This window comes from Glycine max, chromosome 6 (assembly GCF_000004515.6).
Source record: "Glycine max cultivar Williams 82 chromosome 6, Glycine_max_v4.0, whole genome shotgun sequence".
Classification (NCBI taxonomy): Eukaryota; Viridiplantae; Streptophyta; class Magnoliopsida; order Fabales; family Fabaceae; genus Glycine; species Glycine max.
The window spans coordinates 15481318-15498913 of NC_038242.2; the positions used below are offsets into that span (position 1 = coordinate 15481318).

Genomic DNA, 17596 nt, shown 5'->3' on the forward strand with positions numbered 1-17596 from the left:
TGAGTATAAAAAATTAGCAAATATTTTCCAAATGAATATAGGTAATGGGTGGACAGTGGACACGAGTTTTCTCCAATAAGCGGGTAGTGGATAGTCCTTACCCATGCCTGACCCTATTCATTGTCATTCCTATTTAAACCTCTCTTAATTATGGAGTGAATAGGCAATTTAGTCCCTGAGATTGTAACCACTTTACATATTAGTCCCTGACTTAAATTTTAATTCATAATAGTCCCTAACTTTACCTCCGTTATGCAAATAAGTCCCTGCTGTTAAAATCTAATTTCCTCCGTTAGTCAAATGTCTATTTGGAAAATGTAAGCATCCAATGTGGCAGGTTTGAGTCCAAGTCAGCAATATTATGTGGCAAGGCAAGGACTGAATTGAAAAATTAGGTTTAAAAGAAATCAAAAATGAAGTAAACCCATTTTCCCTTTCACTGTTGCTCTTCCCTCCCCTGCATTCTCGTGATTGAGGGTTCGCGCTTTTTGTCAGGTTGGTGGTTTCATTCAATTCGTTTGCATTGTTTTGGTGGTTTGATTTGGGGTTTTACATGTTCGAGGGGTTTCATTTGCGGCATTGTCTTCGCGCTTCGTAGGGAGGTTTATGATCGTTTATTATTTTCGTTTATGATGCTATGTTTTTATAGATGACAATGTTTTTGGTTTTTGATTGTGTCTTCGCGGTTTTTGACAATGTCAATGTCTTCGCGCTTTTTTAGGTAGGTTTTTTTATTTCCTAATATCTGACCATGTTTGCGGTTTCTGATTGTGTAGAATGAATGATAATATAACTTTAGTATTGCACCATGGAGGAAGATTCACTCCACGTGCCAGTGATGGAAAGGTTGAATATATAGGCGGAGAATTTGACGTTTGGGAGGATATATCTGCAGATTGCCTGAATGCATTTATCTTATATGATCTGGTGAAAGCTTGTAAGAAGTATAGTAATATAGGAGAATGTTTTTGGTTGATTGATAAGGACTTAGATTTTAATCATGGGTTAAGGAGTTGTACAACTGATGGAGATATATTACACTTAGTTAGGGATGCTTTTGAAAATGAGAATGAGATAAATGTTTATTTTCATCATGAAGTAGATCCAATTTTAGAAGAAGTCCCACAAATGTTGTACTTGGAATGTTATCCAATTCGAAAAGCTGTTGAGAATGAGGATGATTTAGATGATGTACCTGTTGCTGGCCATGAGGAAGGTAAGTTTTAATTCATCTGTACTTGGTCCGACATGGTTACCATAATTAATTAATATGATTAATTTTTACTTTATGACCATTGATGCAGATGTTGGTGCTGGAGAGCAGACAGATGCTGGTGAGCAGATGGATGCTGGTAAGCAGAGGGATGGTGGTGAGCAGAGGGATACTGATGCTGGTGAGCAAAGAGATGGTAGTGAGCAGAGGGATACTGATGCTGGTGAGCAAAGAGATGGTAGTGAGCAGAGGGATGCTGAAGCTGGTGAGGAGAGAGATGCTGATGGTGAAGAGAGAGATGTTGCTGATAGTGAGGAGGAAAGGGAAGTTGACAGTGATGAGACAGATGCTGAGTGGTTTATAAATTTCTCTTGTATGTTGAATGAAGTTGAAGCTGAAGTTAAGACAGATGATTATCATTCAGAGGAGCTTAATATCCCCATTAGTAGTGATGATGAAGATGAGGATGTTGAAGTTTATCCTCAATATAGTCAAAGTAGTGGAGTTGGTGAACAGAAGTTGGAATTAGGGATGGAGTTTGGTACTCTAGATGAATTTAAATCTGCCTTGAGGGAGTATAGCATATTGATGGGCAGGGAGTTCAAGTGGAAGAAGAATGATAAACAGAGGGCTAGAGCAAAATGCAAGAAGGCATTTTGTGATTGGGAAATCTACTGTGCAAAGAATGAAGTTAGAAACTCTTTTCAGATAAAGACATTTAAGCATAACCATAATTGCTGCAGAGAAGTGAACAACAAACAAGCAAATAGACAGTGGGTGGTCAGTAAACTTGAGGGCAAACTCAGAATGCAGCCAACCCTTAAATGTGTTGAAGCTTTGGAATATTTCAAGCAAGAGTTTGGAGTGCACATTGAAGTTACAAAGATGTGGAGAGCCATGAAAGAAGCAAAGCAATTAGTGGAAGGGAATGAGAGGAAACAATATGCCAAAGTATTTGATTATGCACATGAATTGTTGAGGAGCAATCCTGGATCAACAGTTAAGATCAACACAGTGCCAAGTCCAGAAGGTCCACCACAATTTCAGAGGCTATATATTTGTCTTGCTGGCTGTAAGAAGGGGTTTGTTGCTGGATGTAGACCATTCATAGGTCTAGATGGATGTTTCCTAAAGAGTGCATTTGGAGGAAACTTGCTCTCTGCTGTTGGGCTTGATGGCAATAACCACATCTATGTTATTGCTTATGCTGTTGTGGACATTGAGAACAAAGACAATTGGAAATGGTTTTTAACTTTGTTGCATGAAGATCTTGGGGATTACATACAGAATGGGTGGAATTTCATGTCAGACATGCAAAAGGTATGACATGGTGTGATTTGCAATTGTTATCATAAGTTAGGTATTTAATTGAAGTTAATGACATAAGTTAGGGACTAGTCCAGAAGTATTTACTACTTTGCTGCAATTTTTCAGGGACTTATTCCAGCTTTACAGGAAGTCATGCCTGGTGCACCTCATAGATTTTGTGTCTTGCATCTTTGGAAAAATTTTACAAAGCAATGGAAAAGCAAGGAACTTAAAGGAATTGTGTGGCAATGTGCAAAATCCACTACTGTTGCTGAGTTTGAAGGCCATATGGCCCATTTGAAGACAATCAACTGCCAGGCTTGGGAGTATTTGAATAAATGGCCCAAACAAGCATGGACAAAAGCCCACTTCAGTACAACACCCAAGGTGGACAATATATGCAACAACACTTGTGAGGTATTCAATTCCAGAATTCTGCAGTATAGATGCAAGCCTATTATCACAATGCTTGAAGAAATTAGAAGTTATATCATGAGAACCATGGCTGCCCGCAAGGTTAAACTTTCTGGAAAACCTGGACCATTATGTCCAGTGCAGTATAAAAGACTAGAAAAAGAATTCCATTTTGCTAATCAATGGACTCCCATTTGGTGTGGTGATAACATGGGCCTGAGATATGAGGTCCACATGTGGGGGAATAAGGTTGAGGTCAATTTAGGTGAATGGACATGCACTTGTGGAGTATGGCAACTAACAGGTTGTGTTTTTTATAGTTTTTTTTCATTCCTAACCTACATGTGTGCTGATTTTACAACTTTGATGTAGGGATGCCATGCCGACATGCCATTGCAACAATAACTCACAAAGGAGGGAAGCCTGAGGACATGTGTCATGAGTGGCTGTCAATAGAAGCTTATAATAAGACATACCAGCATTTTATTGAACCAGTCCAAGGACCACAATATTGGGCCCAGACACAGTATACACACCCTGTTCCACCACATAAAAAGGTCCAAAGAGGAAGGCCAAAGAAAAATAGAAGGAGATCTGTAGATGAGGACAATGTCACAGGACATAAGCTAAAGAGGAAATTGGCTGAGTTTACATGTGGAAGGTGTGGCCAAACCAATCATAACATTAGAAGCTGTAAAAATATTGGAGTTCCTGTTAGGCCAAAGAAATATGTTGCACCATCAACTTCCAATGAGGATGACCACCTATTATCTCAAGATGAACAAGCTTTGAATGAGGCTGAAGAAGCTGCTGCTCATGTTCAACAAGATCCGGTGGAGATTAATTTATCTCAGCCTCATTTGTCACAAGATAGTGACATGGAGGTCCCTGCAACTATTGTTCCACCAATAGCAAGGAATAAGCTAGCCATAACAAGAGCCAAAAAAAGGAAGGTTGCTGATAAAGATGATGCAGAAAACTGAAGAACCATTTTTTGTTGCATTTTGAAGGTTGCTGAAGACCCATTTTTTGTTGCGCATTTTGAAGGTTGCTGAGTTTGAAGGTTGCTGATGAAGAAAACTGAAGAAGCATTTTTTGTTGCATTTTGATATTAGGATGTGTAGTTGTATATTTTGAAAGCTTCACTGGCATGTGAAATGATGTCAAATATTAGGATGTGTAGTTGTATAGTTTGAAGGCCTACTGAACAATTGCTTCTAACTACCATGCTTTGGGATGTCAAATATTATGTGAAATTGATCTAAAGTCATGTTTCTTCTCTTTCTTTTATAAATTATACACTGTGTTGGATTTGGAGTTGGAGTAGTACAATCCATCCCAACATACATTATGAGTTGCTTCTTATTACCTAATTCTCTTTCTTTTATTAAATTATATTTAATAAACTGCAAATTTCAGCAACAAATTTCACCAACAAATTATATTTAATTGAAATGGATAATTGACAGTAGCAACAAAAGCTGCTATTACACTACAAAAGCTACTTCCTATTACAAATTCTTCAGCAAAACAACAATTGACAGTAGCAACAAAAGCTGCTATTACACTACAAAAGCTACTTCCTAATACAAATTCTTCAGCAAAACAACAATTACAATATCAAAAGCTGCTATTACACATTTTACCTAAAGTACATTCCCCCTAAAACTAACATTACAATTAAAAATGAAAAACCTAACAACACAATGTTTTTTAAATTTCTCATTTTCTTCTGCAAAGCTTCAATTTGTAGCCTCAAATCAGCCACTACTATTGTTTCTCTTGAGACAGAAGACGAATTAGAAAGTTGGTTTTCTTCTTCAACCCATTGAAAAAATTGACAGTTATCTGGGTCTGTTTGGGGTAATGCACAAGTATAGAATAACCTTCCTGGGTTTCTCCTTGTTCTTGCAGTTCGAATAGCTGCACGTCTTCCATGGTGGCATTGCCGAATGAAACTACCAGAAAATGCACAACAACTGCCACTTGCAGACATGGACAAATCAAGTGAACAAGCAGCAGGGACTAAGCCTCAGAGTAGAAGAAGAAGAAGCAACTCAGCGTGGGAAGAAGAAGAAGAAGAAGAAGCAACCAGCAGCTTCGTAAACCCTAATTTTTTTGGGGAAAAAGAAGCAACCTTGCATGTGAGAGAGAATTTATAGATGCAGACCTCAGTGCCACGTTGGACAATCTACGTGGCACTGAATTGCCACCTATACACCTCACTAACGCCGTCACCTGAGAAATTAACGACAGGGACTATTTTGCAAAACTTATGTAAAGTTAGGGACTATTATGAATTAAAATTTAAGTCAGGGACTAATATGCAAAGTGGTTACAATCTCAGGGACTAAATTGCCTATTCACTCCTTAATTATGTACCAAAAGTGAAAAGTCAAATTAGAGAAGAAAATAATTTTGTAAAAAATAGAAAGAAAATAATCGTTAAATGCTACAGGTCAACACATGATGAGATGAAAAATTGACTAACCATTAGTACAAATTTAATTATTTACTTTTATTATATTTTACACAAGTAAGACCGATGATTTTTTTTGTTTGACTAAAAGTGAAAAGTCAAATAAGTTCTAAGGGACAAAAACATAATTAAATAATTTTAATAGTAATAGTATTTTTCAGAAATTTATATAAATTGCTGATAGATTTCATATTACTAGTTAAACTAACTAAATTTCTAGGTTCATGTAGTTAAAATGATCCACAAGACTGGAAGTACTTTTAATTATTTTTTTATTTCTTACGCATGAACTAAATTGATAAATTAAATGAATAATTTGTAATTATATATGATATATGCTTAAATTAATTAATGTATTTAAAAAATTTCTTAAATTTTATCCGTAAATGTTAGTTAATTATTTTTATTAAAAAATATCAATTAGAAAATTCAAACTCATAATTTTTCCCTCCTTTTTCTCTCTTTATTCTTTCTCAATTATTTGACCAACCTTATATTATTTATATTAGAAAATGATGTAAATTTCTTAAAAAAGTTATTAATTGCACAATTACTATGAGAATAAATCTTCCTTTAACAAAAATATCCTTCTTCAAAATAAGATCCTTATTAAAATAATTAGAATGTTGTTGTTGGATAATCAACGCTCTACCCACATTTACAAAAGATCGTAAAAACTAACAAAGATTAGACTCTAGAAATATAATAACAAACACATAATTTAATGTGGTTCAGCATCTCTAGCCTACGTCCATGAAATCGTCTCAAAAGTATTTTACTATCATAAAAAATAATTACAAGATTATAACTCACCTCAAATAGTATATCATTCTACAAACTCGAGTACCTCACTCAATGATTATAAGAAGTGATCACACTCTCACACAAAGATATTTTTTTCTCAACAAAGTGACTTTGATTCACAATTTCTCTTCTCACACACTCTCTTTATGTATTGTGTTTTTCCACTAATTTTCTTCTCTATTTATAGTGAAGATTGTCACTAACTATAATAAATAAATTCTCTTGGAACTTGAAACAAAAATAACTTCCAATCATCCATTCAAATAATCTTCATCTAGTAAAATATAATCTTCCACTTTGCATTTAAGTCACCTAAATCTTAGTGATAAAAATCAAATTCTCAATATGGATGCACCTTATCTTTTGGCTTGAAATTCTAGAGTTATAAATTTATTTAAACATTTAAGTGAAATATCAATAGATTATAGATGAATAAATTACTGAAAAATAATTAATGCTTTATTAATTTTTTAGAATAATAAATACTTTTAGATATAAACATTTTTTAACAAAGGCGACATATAGAGTATGAGACGGAGAGGAAAGGTATATGTTAAAACAGAATGTAACAAAAACAAAATGTTAACAGAAACTAAAATAGAGAAAAGTACCGTATTATCATAATTATCTTGACCTTTATAAGTAAACCAAACTAAACATTTAATGAATGCGTTAATATTTAAGTCTTAATTGAAATTTTTAATGTGTTTACTTCTGTTAAGACTTAGTGCGGTAAATTTGTATTGTATTGCTAACACCTAACAATTCAAAACTGAATTAAATGAAATATTGCAGCCGTTTAAAATACAGCTAGATGTGATATATATATATATATATATATATATATATATATATATAACAAATTATACAAGAATTTGTAAAATATATTTTATAACATTTATTAATAAATGATGTATAGTAGAGAGATAGCGATAAAAAAAAAAAGGAAGGATTGTATAAACTGTTGTATAAATTATTATATCAATAATGTAAGTAAACTTGATTTGCTTGCTAATCTATTTTTAAAACATACATACACTCTCATATAAAATATAATAATTAATTGTAGTCACTATATGTTAATTATAATCATATTTATATTTTGAATTGGTGGAGCTATATACGGTAAATTCGAAAGCATAGTAATTCATACTCATTTACAAGGGTAAATCGAGAGCGGTAGGAATTCAAAATGAGACCACAGATACTCTTTGTATATGGCTTTAGGTATCCTTGGTACCTATTTTTTAATTTACACTATGTTATTTGTTGATGAAAAAAAAAATGTTCTTCTGAAGAATCAAATGTAAATTTTCTTAGGTTTATGTAATATTTACTTGGGCTTGTGTGCAATATATATGAGTAAAAATTGAGGTAGGATGATAGGATGGGCTCCAAGCCCAAAAATAATAAAGTTAAATGGTTAAAGAATTTAAAGTTTGGACTTAATTAGTCTATTATTTGTAATATTATATAATTTTTATTTTAATCCTTAAAACTAGATAAGGACACTTGAAGAGTCATCATTCAATGATATGAAACATCTTAGTCATTGATTACTTTATCTTCTTTTAATTCTCTTGTGGTAGTCTTAGATTTTGCAGTAGCATAACTATTAGTTTTCAAACATTTAGTACTTTCATAATGTCGACTCCGCCTCTCATGAATGATTCGGACAACTTAAGATCTTAAATCTTTCCATTCACGCCTTTAGGTATATTAAAGCTATATAAATAAGAGTAGGTTGTTCTGATTGTAAAAGTTTGAAAGATGTCAAGCTTCTAAATCCATTCATTGCACCCATCAAATACTTAAAGAAAGAGGAGTAGGTTGTTATAATTGTAACAGTTTGAGAGGTGTCAAGCTTCCAAATCCATTCATCGCATCCATCAATACTTAAAGAAAGAGATGTTAAGATTTTGATAGTTCTTGGTGAAATTGCTCTCCACCCATACAAACAAGTTTCTCCTCCATCTCCATTTCCAGTTTCAACTCACTCATGTTTGCGATGAAAGCATCTTAAACATGTGAAAGTTGAATTAAATAGTGCAATTTTTATTTTTAAAAAAAGGGGTTTTATTAAAAATTACCAAATCAGTTTTAGAAACACCAATCAAAAACTAAACCAAATTGATCGGTTATAGAAAAAATAGTGCAAAAAATAAATTAAAAAAATGTTTTAATCTGTTTTAACTTATTTGGAATGGATTACTCTTTCATTATTATTATTGAATTAGATCTGAACACCCTAACACAAATGTCCCTCCACTAGAGAAAAGTTGTCCTCCAATTCATATTACAACTAACGTCGACCAAATTAAACAAAGCTTTGTTGGAAATGATTATTGGGCTAGGTATTGTGTATCTTTTTGGTTTGAGAACTTTCAACTACCAAAAGTGCTATTGGCACTACCAACACATACGAAATCCCTCTTTTGCCCAAATTCCTACACCCCCTACCCTTCCCCTGAAACTTCTCTCTCGCGCCACCTCACCCCCTCCCCTTCCATCAAATTTTGTCCTTTCCTTCGAGCCACGTCACCCACCCCAAGTCGTTGTGTCGTGCCACCTCACCCTAGCCCTGTCTCGCACTCTTTCTCCTCAACCCATTTGCTCCTCCGTCCCTCACCACAACGATGGCCTCGGCTGGGATGGGGGATATTTGGGTTTGGAATCTATGAGGGCTATTAATGGGTTTGGGATGCTGATTGGGGGTTTGCATTGTTGGGGTGGTTTAGGTTGAATCTGTGTGTTTGGGATGGTGATCCCACAAGATATATTGTTGTTGTCAATGGGTTTGGGATGGTGGGTTTAGCTATTTGGGATGGTGGTGAATCTGTGTTGATGTTGAGCCAACAATAAAAATAAGATTATATTATTGTATCATGTATAATAGAATCATATTCCCATTTTTTTTTAAATTTTTTTACCTTCCATATGTGTTACATAAACACAAACACAATTTTATTATATAAGTATCCAACTTAATCATGTTTTTGTTGGAAGGACAATTTCAAAAAAATGCAAAAAGCTACCCATGCGGGTAGAGCCATTAGCACTTCTGGTAGTGCCAAGTTCTCTTTTTCGTTTTTGTGAAGTCTTTACAGTTCAATTTGAATGTATTTGTAGATACAAAATTGTCCAATTCAAATATAAAAATAATATTATAATTTGTTTCGAATCAATTTGAATATAATATAAAAATTTAATTTAATCTAAATGATTAAAAAATGTTTGAGTTGAATTAAATGATTCATTTTTGTTATTTTACTAATGTTACTTAAAACATTATATTAACCCGTCCGTTTTTTTAAAATAGCAGATTTTCATGTTTATATTCCCCCCTTTTTAGCCTTTAATTTAATCAAAGAACTAGCTAGCTATTTACTTTATAGATTACTTGATTTCTATACTAGATGTGTGCGTGTGGGGGGGTGTTGAATTCGTTTAAAAATAAAGTTGAGTTTGCTTATTTTAAATAATGTGGTGAGATTTTGATCTTTTAGTATCTAATAAAACAGTTTAAAGGATTTAAGTATTTGGCCATTTTTAATTAGTTATTTAGTTTTACTTAGATATATATAAAATATAAAATGTACAATAATATATTTTGTTTTAATTTAAAAAAAAATCGAAACTGATTCAAATTGAATAAAGAAAAAGACTCTAATGGTGGTTAAAAAAATAAACAAAGAAAGAGTGATTTTTTTAGTTAATGATTTGATCGATATTTAAATTTTTTAAAACAATTTTGCAATTAGAAACAACTTAGATTGGATGTGAACACTTCTACTTTCAGAATGTATAGATAATTTGTAAGTTATAGTGCGTGTGGAAGTGACAACATCGTATGCTTTCCACTAAGTTATGTCTATCTATCTAGAGATGATCCTAAAAAATATCACGAATCCTCATCCAATCCATTGAAACAACCTTTTCATGTGTCCCCAATCATACATGCCTTTTTTACAAAGTAGACAAACATATATCAATCTATTATTTATCCACAGTGCATTGTCATGCAACTAATTAAAGTTTAATGTTACGTAAGAATTAATTAGTTCATCATACTTTCAGCTGCACTTTTTTGAATCAGAGTGGACGAGACCACCTTAGATGCATGGGGTCAGCTTTCTAACTTTGATAGCTGCAAAGAATGAAAGACTTATCGTCTCTTTTTCGATAGATATAGTGCCACGGTAATAAATTAGGAAAGTGCATGCTCTATATATGATAGAGGAATTTCATCGGAAGAGTTTATTATCTTATTAATTTGTGGCACTAGCTAATCCCTAAAAAAGATTGCACATGCCCTTATAAAATTGGAGATTCGACCTGGTTGTACAAGATAATATTTATATACAAGACTATTTTAAGTTTTAATTATTTCACACTCTTTAAAAAATTAATCACATTAGATTTATCAAAAATTTATACCACTTTTTAAAAATTATCCTTCATTTATCTTTTTACTTGTTGTTTCTTATCCAATTAATTAATATTTAGATAAAGAATATTGCAATTAATTAAGAATATTATAAAAAAAATTAACACACCATATAAAACGGATTTTATATATAGAGATAATCCACGGTCACCAGGTACGTAGGACCAATTACTTTTCATTTATTTTAAAGTTATATCGTCTTTTCATGTATTTCCTACAACAACTCCCTCTTAATAAATAACATCATTCTTTACCAATATTTTTAAAATTAGATTGATTATTGAATCGGTTAAGAAACTAATTTAAGATTTAATGATTAATCGTAATCAAATTAATAATAATAATAATAATAATAATGATAATAATAATATAACTTGATAATACTAACAAAAATAAAAGTGTCATTTCATAGGTTCTTAACATTCAAAATAAACATCAAAATTTAAATCAAATATATCATAATACTTAGATTTAAATTTTAATAAAATACAACAATATCAATTAACAATAACAAGATTACATATTGAATAAAAACAATTAAAAATTAATATAATATAAAATTATAAGAAATTAAGATATGAAAAATATAATCTAATACACATGACTAAATTATGTTTTATAATTAATAAAAAATTAATAATAATTGATAAAATAATTTATACCAATTGGTAAACCATACTAAATATGTGTTTTTACCTATCTTAAATTGTTTTAGATTAAATGTGAATTTTTTAAAATAAAAATAAAAATTGTTCAGACCGATTCTCTACACCGGTTTTAGTCCAATTTGACTGGTTTTTGACCGATTTTGTCGGTTCTAAAAATGCCTGGATTTTAAGTTAACGGACTAGTCACCAATTTGATTCTCGGTCCAATTAGTCGAATTGGCCGGAATTGGTCTGATTTTCAAAACAATATTCTTTATATTTATATATATATATATATATATATATATATATATATATAGAGAGAGAGAGAGAGAGAGAGAGAGAGAGAGAGAGAGAGGTTCTTTGAGTTATTTTAAATTATTTGATCTAAATTTGTTTCCTGTAACTGTCACATTTGATGAGTTATTTTTAATTTCTAATAACTGTTTGATTCAAAGCTGATTTCTAAAAATATATATACACAAAATAAAATTAAATACTTTTATTAATAGTTATAGATTATCTTTATCATTCTTATTATTGTTGTTATGTGACAAACTTATAGATCGGTAAGATATGGACTCATCACACCGCCCTGTACAACATGGATTAATTTAATTGTGACAAGCATATCGATCGGTAAGGTCAAGTTGCCAACCACCATGTGTGATAGGAAGACTCGATGATGTTAATTATTATCATCTTAAAATCAACACTCATGAAAATGTAAGTTTGAGAACGACTTTATATATCTCTTGAACATCATCATAGAATTAATTTATGGCATAGTATGTATAGTTACTTTGAGGAACATCTAATCAATATCTGTTTGCTATATATAGCTATTATCTAAAGTTCAGTTCACTAGCTTGTTTGATTGTCATTACTTATGAACCTACTCTTAATTAATGTCAACACCCCCACCCTCCCCATTTTTATTAACCTTGAAATTGGACCTCCTCAACCATAGGGGGGAGGCAGCATATAGGACAAATGTTCAGGTATAGATCAGAGGTGCCCCTTTCAACTTTTCAATCCTCAATCCATTAATTGAAAGGAGAAATATGCAAGTGATCATGTGTCTAAAGCTTTTTTTATTGAACATGATTAGTGCTTATTAGAATGTAGGGCCACATTTTCTGTCAGCTCTCAAACTGATAGTATCAAAAATTTGTTTTCAAACCGGCCAGGGAAAACCAAATGCCTACTACTAACATGTCATATCATGGTCATGTTGTGTATGCATGCCTTCATTGTCATTATTAATCATTACTCATTATATTGAAATCAGTACAGTATACTTCATGGAAATTTTTTGCGTACGTAAATGTACAGATGATCCAATGCATGAGTAGAGTAGACACAATGTTTTGGAAATTTGGTGACGGTAGAATCCTCTCGATCTGCTGCCATGGTTAGATGTTTTATTGTATGTATTGTTTGAGTCTTGATAACTTGGTGACTTTTAAACAACCTTTTTTTCGTTAGTGTAGACACAAATGGGCTTTGTTTTTGGCTTTGGAGGAGGTGCTACTAGTTAGATTTGCTGTCATGTTCTTCCTTTATTGCTTATTATTAAGGTATAGTGTGTCTTATAAGGCACTGATTCTAAATGTGAATTTTTAAGGTATAGTGTGTCTTAGAAGGCATTGATTCTTCATTCTGGTTTTGAGGCCGGGTCTTTTAAAAGGGTTTGTTAATTGATAGACTTTGGTTTTTGATGGCTCAATCCAAATATAGTTGATTTTGTTTATCTTTAGTTAGCATTCCTCATTCATTCTCAGGTTTTCAGTTGATGAGTTTCTTTCAAAGTTCTTCCAGGTGTTTAGTTTGATGTACATCAAACTACGCCTATATAGTGGGAATTGGTGTTGGCGTTGCGTCTTAGAATTTTTTATTTGAATCTAATTGAATCTCACAAAATTTTAGCCTGTAAAATAAGGATTGTCTCCTAATACTCATATATATTATTTTAATCATATCATTAATTAACGTGAGATCTCCAACATTCTGATCATCATACATAGAGGTCAAATATCAGGAATTGCCTAATTTGGGAGATTGATGGTTGCTGTAGTGACCTGTTGAGGGAGGTTACGTGTGTCGGCTGCATTTGGTCTTTATGCATGATAATGCATCTACGTATAATCGATATACAGGTCGTTGATCAGAATAATTGCTCATGCAAACAATATTAGTATGTTGAGTGAGTTTATAGTAGTATAGGTCTCTAAACGTGTGATGGTAATTATCCTTTCAATCTTTTCTACGTTGCGTGCAGGGGTGTCCTAATTAATGAAGAGCAGAGATGACCAAATTAGGCTATAATGTGATTAATGTCTAGTGGTTTTATTCATATACCTAAAGGTAGTTATGGATGAATTAAATTCAGGTTCAACTTTTCTAGCCTATTGATATTTGATATATATGTTGTTGGCTTGGAAACGCAATATGCATGATATCATCATCCATTTGATTATATCAGCTTAGCACATAGAATATTGGAGCTGGTTGGTTTTGAAGGCTTCACAGGGCACAAGTTTTATTAAGGTTTATTAATTAGTTTTATATACACAAAAAATATATGCCACTTTTAATTAAGTCTCTTTTGGAGTTGTTTCAAATTCTCTGTTTTGAATGCTTCAAAGCATGCAAAGAAAGAAAAACTTCAAGATCACTTATAAATGAGATAAAATAATTAAATTTCTTAATTGTATGTTTTAAGAAAATAAAGAAAATAATAAAAAGAAGGAATATATAAAAGACAAAGAATGTAATAAGAAAATAAAAAATATTTTCAGTGTATAAATGAGAATATTAATTAAATTTCTTAATTGTATGTTTTAATCTCAGAAGACATATATAAATAAGTAAATGTAAAATTTACTTCACAAATTTTTACATATGAAACATGTTTGGTATTACAAAAAAAAATACTGCACGAAGAAACACAAAAAAAAAATGTAATTAGCCATTTTTAAAAGATAAAATTTATATGTAATTCTTTACAAAAAAATCTTTGGTGTTATTGTCAAATCAAAATTGAAATTTACTAAATTAAGTTATATATCATACTAATATTTAATATAAGCAATATTTATATATCATACTAGCATTTATTACATGAATTAATTAAAATTGAAATTTTAATTAAAGAAAAATATATAAAATACAAAAAAAAAGTATTTTTCTCATTTTAAAATACCCAATTATCCTTATATTCTGTGTAGGGTACACTCAATTATTTTTCATTTCTTTAAAAGCTTTCACGTCTTTCCTACAGCAACTCCCTCGTAACAAATTGTAGCATATTTCTTTACGTGTATAACAGTTGTTTGAATTGATTTAAATTTTAATCTAAATATTAAGGATCTAGCTCAAATAATAAAACAGTGTACGTGCATGTTAATTATTATAAATTTTTTAATACCAGAATTTGACTGCTCTTTTTGAATAAAAAAATAATCTAAATTGATTCCTTTAATATTAATATAACATTATAAAGTAAATATCTAATTATTATCGGCTTATGTTTTAACTACAATATATAATTACAATTGATTAAATCAATAAGTTATAAATCATTAACTTTTATCAGTGGAATAACTTATCCGGTTGTAAAAAGAATAAACCATCATTGGTCTCAAGATTAATTCGTTGTAAAAACATTACTAAAAACATATGCACAAAAAGAAAATTTTTGGTAAGATAGACTCATCAGTTGCCGCCCCTTACAACTCTAGTTAGTTGTGACAAATATAATGGTCGGTAAGGTCAAGTTCCTAACCACCAGGTGATTAAGACTTGATGATATTATCATATATCAAAATCAACACTCTAAAATGGAACTTTAGGAACGACTTAATTATATGCGAATTAACAAAAATCATTGTAAAAAAATTAATTAATTTTATGGAATATATATGTACGTAGTTACTTTGAGGAATATTGGTATCTGTTTGACATGTTCAATTATCATCCAGAGTGTTCGGGATCACTAGCTAGTAATCATTATATATGAACCTTCTCTCAAATCCCCCATTTATATTAATTAACCTTTTAGTTCAATAGTGTCCTAGTGGCGAAAGCATGAATTAGTTCTTAATTACTGGCATCTGCAACCATATATAGGACAAGGGTTCAGGTATAGAAGGGTCCCGGCCGAGGTTCCCCTTTCAACTTTTCAGGTACCATCCTCAAGCCATTATTGAAAAGCAGAAAAGATGCAGGTGTATCTGATTGAACTTCTTAACGCTTATTATTAAGTGTTTTAGGTTGAGATGAAAGATGTAGGGCAGCCACCTTAGACAAATACTATTTCACACGTACCTGAGTTTTTTTTTTTCTTTTCAAAGAAAAAAGTCAAATTCTAATATAAAAAATATATAATAACTCATGTATTGATGTAAAAAATTTATAATAACTCACGTATAATATTTTCTTAATAAAGATCTCGCTTTAAATTCCACTATTTTAAATGCATGAATCTTGTAGATCTTAAGATTTGTCCTAAATAAACTCTCAAGATCTAATTTTGAATTTTTCTTTCAAAGAAAAAAGAGAAAGAAAGATGTAGGACCAGATGTTCAGTCAGCTATCCAATTCATAAATATCAAGACTTTTGTTCTCTAGTCAGGAAAACGAAATGTCTAGCCATTATATCATGGCATTGCGTGTATGCCTTTATCGCCATTATATTGAAATCAGTACTTCATGGAAATTTTTTACACAATTAAATGTACAATCCAATGCATGTGTACATTATATAGGCATTGATGTTACCACTACTACTTCCAATAGATACGGTAAAAAAAAAAAAAGGAGGTTAAATTAGTTCTTGAATTGTTTTGAAAAAATTTAAAATAAATTTATATACTTGAAAATGTTGTAATTAGATTTCCAAATTTATAAATTATTCTTTATTCAATTCATAGGTTAGGGTTCCGTTATAATTAGACCAAAATAAAATGAAAACTTATTTAAAAATTCTCAAATAGTTCAGGAATCATCTCAGTAAGTTTAATTATTTAGTAATAGGTCCTTAAGGTAAGTGATTTAAAAAAAATCAAATAGATACATTTATGTTTGGAATTAGTAATAAAAATAAGAATATTTCATCTAATTATGACAAAACCCTAAATTAGAAATCCAATTATAAATTAATTATAAATTTAGAAACTCAAATATAAGAATCTATTTAAAACTCAATCATAAAAATGAATAAACGAGCACTTTAAACTATGAACCACCAGATCCCAACATCATCCTACTTATACAAGAACATAATAAAAAGAAGGCAAAATTATATTTTTGGTCCCCTAATTGTCTCCAATTTCAATTTTAATTTCCCTTTAAAATTATTGACGCATTTAGTCCTCCAATTATGTTCAATCTCAATGTGATCCCACGTGACTATTACACAGGAACATTGACTACCACGTGTCACGTTCTAATTGAACGTTGATTCTATAGACTATGAAAATGTATTGTTGTTGTCAACGTCCAATCAGAACGTGACATGTGACAGTCATCGTCCAATCAATCGTGACACGTGACATTCAACATTGTGACAGTTAACGTCTAAATCTAAACTTAGACACCACATTTACAAATATAATTGGATGACTAAATGTATCAATAATTTTAAAGAAAAATCAAAATTGAAATTGAAGATAATTAGGAGGATAAAAAAATAGATCCTTTTAAAATTAAAAGGCAAATGATAACAGTAGTCTTAGGACATAGGTTAAGATACTAAAAAGAGAGAAAATTATTAAAATGCATAAAATTATGCTGTTTATAACTTTTTTTATGTTTTTCTATCATTTCTATAATAAATATTTTCTCATTTTAATTCTTTAATTAATACTTTAATAATATTAATTACCAAAGACCCAAATTTAAAATGTCAGTTTGCACTTTTGATTATGTATGTATCACATGACATATACATTAAATTTGGCAATGAATGAGCAGCTGACAAGTTAAGTTTTTGACTGACTCCCTTGACGCCACTATCCATTTATGAAATGAAAAGCTTTGTTTTGTGAAAAGTTATAGGGTAACTATAGTATTTATTTCATTTAAAATTATATTCTCTACTTAGGTATCACTAAGTCCTAAATTAAGAATTAATCTTTAGTTAATCAAAAACTGAAGCTTGTAAAAAATCTCAGAATCCATTAATTAAGAAATAAAAAACTCTAATTAAAATACTAAAAAAATGAATAAGTGAAAAATTAACATTTTTAAGCGAAACAAAGTTTAACTTAAACTTGAACCTA

The 17596-nt window shown here is 30.9% G+C and overlaps 1 protein-coding gene and 1 non-coding gene across 2 annotated transcripts; both read left to right on the forward strand.

Annotated features, from left to right (window-relative positions):
• Positions 1–739: 739 nt before the first annotated feature.
• On the forward strand, positions 740–3918 carry LOC102662564 (uncharacterized). The gene is made up of 4 exons (XM_014776956.3): positions 740–1216; positions 1305–2533; positions 2648–3239; positions 3308–3918. Exons 1-4 carry the CDS (start codon positions 778–780, stop codon positions 3916–3918), a joined length of 2871 nt encoding a protein of 956 aa, XP_014632442.1. The 5' UTR covers positions 740–777.
• Positions 3919–16748: 12830 nt separating this feature from the next.
• Positions 16749–16835, forward strand: MIR1520H (microRNA MIR1520h). Its single transcript, NR_048680.1, has one exon. It is a non-coding gene; the product is annotated as a microRNA MIR1520h (primary transcript).
• Positions 16836–17596: the final 761 nt, after the last annotated feature.